We start from the raw sequence: 10,808 nt of genomic DNA on the forward strand, positions 1-10,808 counted from the left end.
TACCTCCCACCTCCTCGCTCTCAGCTCCCACCCCCAACCCTAGTCTCTCCTCCTGGGTGGTCCCAGGAATGGGAGGGGACTTTCTACGAGGGTAATTTAAATAAAAGGTGTGTGCTCTGGTTCTATTTGCATAGAGGCGGGGCCTCTAAAGCCTGCCTCCACCTCGCTCCGAACGACCCAGGGGGAGAGAACCACCCGGAGACTTAATTTGCAGGGGGCGGGGCCTGCCTCTTTAAGTGGAGCCCGGAGCCACTTCCCCTTCCAGTCGGCTTCCGCTCGCTATCGCTTCCGGCTTCTGTCTGCCTTCCCCAAGATTTCTTTCTGGCTTCTGTCCAGGCTTCCGCTGCTTTCGCTGGGCGCTGCGGGTGGCCGGGGCCCTAATGCTACCGAAACGACGGCGAGCGCGGGTCGCGTCCCCCAGCGCCGCCCCCTCCTCCGCGGCGCGCTTCCCGGGGGTCACTATCTACCTGGCCGAACCACACATGGGCCGCAGTCGCCAGGCTTTTCTCACACGCCTGGCTGTCTCCAAGGGTTTCCACGTCCTTAATGCCTACAGGTGCGCGGTCGTGGCGAAGCTCACTGCTAGGCGGGGGCACCTGCCTGGGGCCGCCTTTCCAGGGCTTGCTTTCCGAGGGGCGCGGGGCGGGTGCCGGCCAAAGGCCTCGCCTCACCGAGGAATGTGGCACGCCCATATCTATCACCGCGCCGCCGCGCCAGGCCGGCCGAGGGGCGCTGCTGTGTGGCGTGATGGCCTGAGCACAAAATGCCCGTCCTAGGAATTTTGCAGCTGACCAGCCACTTGTATACACGGTGTTACCTTAGAGCTGAGGATACGGAAAAGACTCCCATGCAGCTGACCCCGGGGCGGAGGGGCACCTGAGGTTTTTGGATTCCAAGTTAACCCTGGCACTTCATGGTCATACGGCTTTTGTTAATTTCCTTTTTTGTAAAAGGGTGTTAGCTGTTATGTCCAGGAGTGGTTCTGTAGGACAAGGAGAGAACATGCCGGAGGCTTTGTAAAAGTCGTGCGGGTGTGTGTTGGGTTAGTAATGCTTCATTAGGTGAATTCATCTTGCCCTGTTAGCTAAACAGATCTCTCTCCTCAGAGCTGAGAAAGTGACTTAAGTGAGACTTCCAAGAGTAGAATTAAACCAAACAAAACAGTCACAGAAGCAATGCTAAAAGTAAGGGAGGAGGGTTCCAATCGTTTTGAAGTTGAAAGAGCAAAGTGAACCAGGGGCCAGTCCCCCTGAAGCTTAGTTAACCATACCCAGGGTTGTGGCAGACCCACTCAGGATGATGACAGCAGCCTAGAGTGTACTGGGCACTATCTAAGCCCCTTTGCTTATTATTAGCTCGTTTAATCTTTACAGCAAGCCTACAAAGTAGATATATTAATATCTCTGCTTTGCAGAGTTGGAAGTCAAAAGTACAGAGATAAATGATGTGCGCAAGGGCACAGAGCAAGTGTGGGGCAGAGCTGAAGTTCAAAGCCAAGTAGTCTGTCTCCAGCACTTGGAAGTATGACCCACCACCCCCACCCACCTTGCTTCCTGGACCCCAGGCCCCTGGCCTCTCCTTTCTCTGGGTTTGAGGGAGAAGAAGACAGACAAATTAACAAAAAAGGGTTGGGTTTGTGATCCTAGCTATAGCAGAGAACCACAGCTCAGCAGATGCTGGAGTGATGGAGATGTTTGGCTGCCAGGAGGAGGGGCTGAAAATCTGGAGTGAACAGATGCTCACCAGGCAGAGGGGATAGTATTGGCGAAGGCTTGGAGATGTAGAATGGAGCAGGAAGAATGGCAGGCCTGGGAAAGGGCTTCAGGCCTCACATTCTCTTCCCTCCCCCCAGCCCGGAGGTGACACATGTGGTGATGGAGGGGACCTCAGCGGAGGAGGCTGTCTGCTGGCAGGAGCGCAAGACGTCGGCTCTTCCCCCAGGTTGTACCCGCCCAGCGCTTTTAGACATAAGTTGGTTCACAGAGAGCATGGAAGCTGGGCAGCCTGTCCCTGTGCAATGCCGGCACCGCCTGGAGGTGAGCTGGGTGGAGGCTTAGGGTAGAGCCACTGAGGAAGCCCCAGTGCTGGCCAGACCTCAGCTGGGACAGGTGACATGGCAGCAGTGCCTCAGTGTCCTTCCCGTGAGTTGGGCAGTGAGGGCCCCATCCAGACCACCACAGGGAAGGTCCTGGTGCTTCCTGGGGGAGCACAGTGGAGGGGTTCAGGTGTGGGCTCGGAACAGGGCTGCCTGCATCAAATCCTGGCTCTGCCCATGAGCCACAAGGTCTCAGAGTCCCCAGCTGTGACGTGAGGGTGATGGGCACGCCAGGCCCACTTGATTGAGAGGAAGTGACAGGACACATGCCCTGTGAGAGGTAGCATTGTACCGCTACTGCTGTTCTGGCCTCTGCCCTGTGCCTCTAGCAGTTCTGCCCTCTCAGAGTTGGCTTCTGTCCTGAGAGCCCGAGGTGACCCCCCTGCCAGGAGAAGTAGGGCCCTGGGGGGCTGCCTGGTCCTCTGCCAACCCTGCAGCCTCAAAGCAGCCTGCGCGTTGCCCATCCCTAGGTGGCTGTGCCCAAAAAGGAGATGCCAAGCCCAGCATGGATGCTGCCCTATGCCTGCCAGCGTCCCACACCCCTCGTGCACCACAATGCCAGCCTCTCGGTGAGCTGTGGCTCCCCCACCTCCCTGGGATGGAGCCAGGCGCTCCCGTGTCCCAGCCTTGGAGGGAGGGTTAGGGTAAAGCACCCCGCCATCCCTGCCTCTTACCAAGGACCCTTCCCTGCAGGAGGCTCTGGAGACGCTGGCAGAGGCCGCTGGCTTTGATGGCTGTGAAGGCCGCCAGATCGCCTTCTACAGAGCGGCCTCGGTGCTCAAGGCCCTCCCCAGCCAGGTCACAGCCCTGAGCCAGCTGCAGGGCCTGCCCCACTTCGGAGAACACTCCTGCAGGGTTGTCCAGGTTTGTGCTCACTGCATGTAGACAGGCAGAGCTGTGAGTGTGAATGGGGGGTGGCGAGGAGGCCTGGGAGCCTGGTGAGGGCAGGTGACTGGGTGGCTCAGAGCCCAGCTGTGGCCACTGATGGTGCCCAGGCAGCAGCAAACCACCCTGCTCACCCACATTCCTCATGTGTAAATTGGGTCGGCACCACCTGCCTGAGGCTTACTGAGAGGTCTCAGCCAAGGGAGCTGCCAGGAGTCTGGCAGGCTGGTAGCTGACATCGTGGGCATTGGCCCAGACTGTCAGGGATGGTGGGAGAGGACCCCTGAGCATGAGCCCTTCTTTTTAAAATGTGAAGTTGTCCTTTTGTATGTTACCACTGAGCAAATTTATCATGACAGAAAAAATACTTTTGAATTCACCTCTGTGTGTTTTTTTAAAATTTATTGTATTTTTTGGCTGCATGGCATGTGAGATCTTAGTTCCCTGACTGAACCTGCACCCCTTGCCTTTAAAAGAAGTCTTATTGAATTCACCTATGTTTTAAAAAAGCAGTTGTTGACATACCCCAGGGTTTGTTGTTTATCTGAGAGGGGGCCCTTGTTCCTCGCCCAAGGGGTTTGGAGGATCCCTGGTATATTCTTCATTACAAGTTCCCTGGGATCCTGGCCCCACAAAGACGCCGCTTCCGGGTGTTAGGGGTTCTGCTGAGGCCTTGGGCCCCCCAGCCCTCTTCTTTCCAGTGAGGCTATGTCTCCTCCCACAGGAGCTGCTGGAACACGGAGTGTGTGAGGAGGTGGAGAGAGTCCAGCTCTCAGAGAGATACCAGACCATGAAGGTATGCAGGGCAGCCCCCAGCAGGGGCCCGCAGCTCCACTGTGTTCCCCCAGAGCCACAGCAAGGTTACCACCATGTCAGACAGCAAGGAGGGTGGCAGGTCCCACCCTGGGGTCAGAGAGGGTCTTACTGAGGACACCTGATGAGCATGAGGCAGCCAAACAGATGGGCAGTGAGAAGGTTGTTTTGAGCACAGGGAATTTTCTAGATCACTCAGCAGCATCTGTTCTTATTTGACTATTGATGGCATATTGTCCAGGATATTACACGCCCTGGCATCTTAAACAGAGCACCCTGAACAGAACAGAACCTTTCTCTGGGTGCCACAGGGATGATTCAGTCTGAGGGGCTGCTCGTCCTTGCACTGTCTCTGCCTTTTGTAATCTCACATGCTCATTTGTTGGTGTCGTCTTGCCTGTGTCCACGGCACACCTTCTCGTTATTCCCACCCACTTCTGGTCTTGTGGATGCTCAGTCATGCTTCTCAGACACTCCAGTTTTGTGACTGGAGGTCGTCAGACCAGCGACTGGTCATGTAATTGGGGCTTCCCTAGCAGGATGTGTCAGGTGCCATGGAAGGTCACCCAGAATGTGAGGATCAATGAGGTGGGGAGCTTCAGAGAGGTAGAGGAGCCATGGATGAAGCAGGGGCTCAGGGGTGGGGCAACACAGGAGTTGATGAGTGGAGAGGCGCTGAGAGGGTGCAGAGCCATCTGTCTCTTCCTGGGTACCCCTGAGTCCCAGAAGGCATCCAGGCCAGGAGAGAAGGATGAACAATGAGAGGTTTATTGTTACAAACGTGATTAGGTTATTTTCAGCATCTTTCCTCTCAGGAGTCTGTTGGTGAAAGTGATCCTGTTCATGCTGTTGGTTCAGGGGATAACACAGCCCAGTCTGCAGGAAGTAGGACTCAGGGACATGAGTGCCACCCGGCTGTTCTTCTCTGTGCATGCCAGCAGCCTCCCCATGAAGGTGCCCCTGGCATGTACTGCAGTCTATACCACTGCAAGGTTGCCTTTTTGTTTCAGCCCCAAAAGTTCCTGAGGAGGGACTCTTAAGTGGCTGACCTAGGGCAGGTGCCCACCCCTGACGAATGAGCTATAGTCAGTGAAGAAACAGTGAGTTTCTAGGGCCCACCCTGTGTGTGGAAGACCCATGCAAGGGCAGGCGGCCACCCTATGAGAGGTCGGCTCCAGCAACATAGTTTCCACTGGCCTGGACACCTCTGCTGACCCATGGCCAGGCAGTGGCACTTGCTGTGTTTGTTCCTGGAACAGAGCCATAGCCAGCCCCCAGCTATTCCTTCCAGATCCTGGTAAAACAACCCCTTAGCTGTTAACTGCCTGTTTTTGCTGTTTTAAGAGGCATAGCCACAGTAACAAGTCCCAGCTACTCTTGGGTGGGAGCAGTATGGTTTTCCCAGTGAGTGGACAGACTGTTAGGATGACTCCTTTGGTGATGTTGGAATCATGGGCTAGAACTGTACAAGTTGTGAGGAGAGATCATTTTCAAGGAGGGGCCTGATCCTTCCCTGCCGTCCCCCGATATGTTTGCGTCAGGGCCAGGCTCGGGGTTTGAGTCCTGTCTGTGCACCCACTGTGTGGCCTGAGCAGATTATTTAAACATGAGAAATGTGAGTAGGGTGCCACCTGCCAGACCACATGATGACTTAATGAGGTCATTTGTGCAGTGCCACAGGGGTGCTGTCCTAGGACATGCCTTGCATACATCAGTGGCGCCCATCCTCATCTTGCACTAAGAGCTTTGCTCCTGACCACACTGTACTCATCCTCTAAACAGCTCTTCACTCAGATCTTTGGGGTCGGGGTAAGGACTGCTGACCAGTGGTACCGAAAAGGGCTCCGGACGCTGGACGACCTCCGAGAGGAGTCCCAGAGACTGACCCAGCAGCAGAAAGCAGGTGAGCTTTCTGAGAGAGGGCGGAGCCCTGGGCTCCCCCAAAGTACCAGGGCCTGAAAGCCTCCCACACCACAGAACCCTTAGCTCTGATGCATGGCATGTGCTCATGGCTGCCTGTGTGGCAGGGAGCAGGGTGAGTGTGAAAACAGGCACCTCTATTTGGTGGCTTCCTGAACCGGTGGAGTCAGGACCCATTGCAAGCCCTTCTCAGTGAATGATAATGGTCACAGTAGCTGCCTTCTGGTTAGACTTGGACCTGAACCAGGCATGGACCCTGTACTCCTGATTTCATGGGAGGGAGAGCAGGTCAGAGGAGCCCAGGCCCTGGACACACTTACCAGTGTGGTGCCTGGTGGCCTGGCCTGCTGGCTGTTGCTCAGTGGGGAGAGGTTCGGTGAGGACCCTGCTAGTGGGAGGTAGCGCTATGCAATGGAAAGAACGTGAACTTGAGAGTTGACTAGGCCTGGATTTGAGTTCCATCTCTGCTGCTTACTAGGTAGGAGACCGTGGCCCTGAGATTTGACTTCTCTGAGCCTCAGTTATGTTCTCTCTAAAGCATGGGATTCTGTGAGCTCTTTGGCGTGGAAGCAGCATGTAGCAGGTGTTGAGCGGATTCTCCGTCTCCATGTGGCCTGGGTTGGGGGCCCTTCTGAAGGAGCCCCACAGCCCAGCACTCCTTGCCTCTTTGAACATCCTCCCAGGGGCTGGGGGAGGGGAGGCCACCTTGGGGTCCTGGGAGAGCTGTCTGGTTGGTCAGCAGGAAGTGAGACCAGAGAGCCGTGTGTCCAGTGGAGCGTTATGCAGTGACATCTGTTGGTTCCACTTATTCACCTCTCCCCAAGGAATGGCCAGCAGTGCTTACTGAGCTCGCCCTGTGCCAAGAGCCCTAACTCCCACCCTTAGTCCCCTCCTAACACTGTGTGGAAGGTGCAGTGATTTCTCTGACAGGTGAGGAGATGGATTTGGGTTCAAGTGAGGTGTTCTTAAGTGGCAGGGTCATCCTCTTCACATCTAATACCTCCTAGTCCCATTTTATGGATAGGAAAACAGAGAAGTTGAAAAGGATAGTCTGTATCTTGATTGTGTCAATGTCAGAATTCTGGTGTGATGTACAATAGTCCTGCAAGATGTTACTGAGAGCACAGAGGACCTCTATTATTTCCTTCAACTATATGTGGATCTACAATTATTTCAAAATAAAAGTTTAATATTTAAGAGAGAGGAGGGGTGGTGGTAGATAGCTGGAGAGGGCTGGGTTGGGCCAGTGAGGAGAGCGGTACTGTCCACAGGACTCCAGCACCACCAGGACCTGAGTGCCCCAATCCTGCGGTCAGATGTTGAGGCCCTGCAGCAAGTGGTGGAGGCAGCCGTGAGGCAGGCCCTTCCTGGGGCCACTGTCACGCTGGCCGGAGGCTTCCGGAGGTAAGGGGACTCGACACGCCCTCCGGCTCAGCTCCAGGTCCTCCTCAGGGAAGGCGTCTGAGGTGGGACCACTGAGGCGGGCCTTCCCTCACTGAGGGGTTTTGGGAGAACATGGAGGCTGTGAGTCAGACTGGCCCCCTCAGGGGGAAGTTGCAGGGCCACGACGTGGACTTCCTCATCACCCACCCCCAGGAGGGCCAGGAGGCAGGGCTGCTGCCCAGAGTGATGTGCTACCTGAAGAAGCAGGTGAGGGGCTTCCCGCTTCCCCTGCTGAGAGTCCTGCTGGGATTCCAGCCCCTGGTTTCTCAGTCCCACATGGCAGTGCCCGGCCATGTCTGCTCTCCTCCAGGGCCTTGTCCTGTACCACCAGCACCAGCACAGCCACCAGGGAGACCTGACCCAGCAGAGCCACACCATGGATGCCTTTGAGAGGAGTTTCTGCATTTTCCGCCTGCCACAACCCCCAGGGGCTGCTGTGGGTGGTGCCCAGAAGCCCTGCTTCGCCTGGAAGGCAGTGCGGGTGGACCTGGTGGTTGCCCCTGTCAGCCAGTTCCCCTTTGCCCTGCTTGGCTGGACTGGCTCCAAGGTAGGGAGTGTGCTGCTGGGGCTGGCCGTGGGATCTGGGGTTGGTGGTCCTGCTGAGACGTGGTCACTTTTTCCCCAGCATTTTGAGCGGGAGCTACGCCGCTTCAGCAGGAAGGAGAGGGGCCTCTGCCTGAACAGCCATGGTCTGTTTGATCCAGAGCAGGTGTGTTGCTGTGATGAGAGGTCTGGGGGCTAGAAAACAGCTTTCTCTTTGGCCCACAGTATGAATCAGCCCCAGGTCCCTCAAGCCTGGAACCCACAGGGCCCTCAAGAGGCATCTACCATAGGGCTGGGCTCTGCCAGCATTTCTAGCCTCCTCCCCATACCTTTCTCGGGGAATCTGCTTCAGTGGAGGGAACGGCCCCCAGGCCCTAATGCCTGCATTCTGTTGCAGAAGACGGTTTTCCACGTGGCCTCAGAGGAAGACATCTTCAGACTCCTCGACCTTGAGTACCTTCCCCCAGAGCAGAGAAATGCCTGATCCTATCAACCCGACCTCTACTCTGGAAATGGAGGGGGTCATTTGAGCCAGACTCTATGGGTGTTTTTGGCCCCTAACTATTTCCAGTCAGAAGATGTGCTGCTGCCCCAAGTCCTTACCCCTTCCATGTGGGAGCCCTGTCTGTGAACCACCACTCCCCCACCTATACCCAGTTCAAGATGTGATGAAATTAGCATGTGGAACAAACAAAGCTGTATTTTCTGAATGTGCTGCTGGTGTGGGTGACTGAGGAGCACGGTGCCTGCTTCTGCCCAGAGGTCAGCTTTGGGGTGTCAGTGAGGGTGGAGGATGTTGACCCAGCAAATAGACTTCCAGTTATTTCTCCAACAAAAATGGGCTTATTCAGGATCAGCGGAGAATCAGTCTGTAACCATGGCAAGCCATGTGCAAGTCCCCAGCAAAAATGGAGAGGAAAACTTTTATAGAGGGGAAAAAGGAATTTGGGAGGCCTATAGGTAAACGTGAGTCCATGGCTTTTTGTTGGCTGAGTCCTTGTCAGGAAAGAAGTGGAAGTCTTTCTTTCTGTTGGGCTCTTGCTATCATTATAGGGCATGAGTGCTCACCCTTCTGGTCTCCCAACTCTTGAGGTTTCTGTTAATTTTTTTTTAACATTTTCCCCTTTCGATCAAGATCTTTTTCTGAAAGCATCACTAATCTGAGTCAGGTTTTCTAGTTTCAGGGTCTTATTGACCTTCTGTGCAAGGAAAGGCTTTTCCTCGGTGTAGTGTCCCACATCAGGGAGAAAATGCACAGATTGGAGATCTGTTGAGGTCATATTTAAGAATCGAGGGGTAGGAGGGAGAACTCTTAGGCACTTTTTATCGGAAGTCCATATGTTACCAAGTTCCTCGATGTTAAAGAGCCTGTGTAGCATTATGTCATCAAAGGTTTGGTGACAAATTTCCAACAGGCCTGGTCTAAGTATCTTTGGAAAGCTGTCTCAGCAGATGTCATCTGCTTCAATTCAGGGAAATCTACTTTCAGGTCACCAGATGATTTGAAGGTCCAGACAGGGTTTGGTGCTTTCCTTAGGTGTATCATATGAAAATAGGAGTTGTATTCCTTGGAGCTTTGCAGCACAGGGGGGTTAGCAATACTGATAGCAGCCTCCTTCTCTTGGTGTCTTTTCCAACAGATGAAATTTCCAGGTTGCAAGATACGATGATCAAGGTCTTTCTCTCCCAAGCGTGCACTGTGAAAAAGATTGTTTTCCCAAAACGTGACTTTGTTCTGTTTTTTCATTAAAATATTTATTCATTTGGCTGCTTCAGGTCTTGCTGTGGCATGCAGGACCTTTTGCTGGGGCGTGTGGGTTCCTCTCCAGTTGTGGCACTCGGGCAATAGAATGCACGGGCTCAGGAGTTGCAGTGCGTGGGCTTAGTTGACTTGTGATATGTGGGATCTTAGTTCCCCAACTAGGGGACCATGTCCCCTGCATTGGAAAGTGGATTCTTAACTATTGGACTCCCAGGGAAGTCCTAAAACATGGTTATTTTAAAAAAAACAATTAGGCCTTTGTAGTATTGGTGTACCCCTCCTTTTTTTAGTCGGGGTCAAAAGAGGCAAGAGTCCAGTGCACTGCACATCCTGTGATTATCTCAAAGGGTGTGAGAGCGCGACAGGAGGTGGCTCTTTGATTCAGAGAGACCAACAGCAATGCTTTTGTAAGAGGGATTTGGAGGGTCTCTACAAGTGTTGCCAATTGAATCTTAATAAAGCTCTTAGGTCATACCTGAATGGTCTAGTGGTTTTCCCTACTTTCTTCAATTTAAGTCTGAATTTGGCAATAAGGAGTTCATGATCTGAGCCACAGTCAGCTCCCAGTCTTGTTTTTGCTGACTGTATAGAGCTTCTCCATCTTTGGCTGCAAAGAATATAATCAGTCTGATTTTGGTATTGACCATCTGGTGATGTCCATGTGTAGAGGGTCTTGTCTTCTCTTGTGTTGTCAGAAGTGTTTGCTGTGACCAATGCATTCTCTCTATTAGCCTTTCCCCTGCTTCATTCTGTACTCCAAGACAAATTTGCCTGTTACTCCAGGTATCTCTTGACTTCCTGCTTTTGCATTCCAGTCCCCTATAATGGAAAGGACATCTTTTTGGGGGTGTTCTAAAAGTTCTTGTAGGTCTTCATAGAACTGTTCAGCTTCAGCTTTTTCAGCATTTTTGGTTGGGGCATAGACCTGGATTACTGTGATATTGAATGGTTTGCCTTGGAAATGAACAGAAATCATTTTGTTCCTTTTGAGATTGCATCTAAGTACTGCATATTGGACTCTTTTGTTGACTATGATGGCTACTCCATTTCTTCTAAGGAATTCTTGCCCACAGTAGTAGATATAATGGTCACCTGAGTTAAATTCACCCATTCCAGTCCATTTTAGTTTGCTGATTCCTAAAATGTCAATGTTCACTCTTGCCATCTTCTGTTTGACCACTTTGCCTTGATTCATGGACCTAACATTCCAGGTTCCTATGCAATGTTGCTCTTTACAGCATCAGACTTTACTTCCATCACTAGTCACATCCACTACTGGGTGTTGTTTTTTCTTTGGCTCCATCTCTTCATTCTTTCTGGAGTTATTTCTCCACTGATCTCCAGTAG

At 53.1% G+C, this 10,808-nt stretch overlaps 1 protein-coding gene across 6 annotated transcripts; it reads left to right on the plus strand.

Moving 5' to 3' along the window:
• Nucleotides 1–223: 223 nt before the first annotated feature.
• Nucleotides 224–9,463, plus strand: POLM (DNA polymerase mu). Of its 6 annotated transcripts, none has more exons than XM_043873171.1 (11): nt 224–556; nt 1,853–2,036; nt 2,566–2,664; nt 2,789–2,959; nt 3,705–3,776; nt 5,576–5,696; nt 6,985–7,117; nt 7,261–7,363; nt 7,467–7,703; nt 7,782–7,865; nt 8,100–9,463. In XM_043873171.1, the coding sequence occupies exons 1-11, from the start codon at nt 381–383 to the stop codon at nt 8,181–8,183; spliced, it is 1,464 nt and encodes a 487-aa protein (XP_043729106.1). In that variant the 5' UTR covers nt 224–380; the 3' UTR covers nt 8,184–9,463. The 6 variants fall into 6 exon arrangements, with proteins under 6 accessions (XP_043729106.1, XP_043729107.1, XP_043729110.1 ...); XM_043873172.1 differs by having other exon boundaries at nt 228–556; nt 7,488–7,703; nt 8,097–9,463; XM_043873170.1 differs by having other exon boundaries at nt 231–556; nt 8,097–9,463.
• Nucleotides 9,464–10,808: the final 1,345 nt, after the last annotated feature.

The sequence above is a fragment of the Cervus elaphus genome, chromosome 18 (assembly GCF_910594005.1).
Source record: "Cervus elaphus chromosome 18, mCerEla1.1, whole genome shotgun sequence".
NCBI lineage: Eukaryota > Metazoa > Chordata > Mammalia > Artiodactyla > Cervidae > Cervus > Cervus elaphus.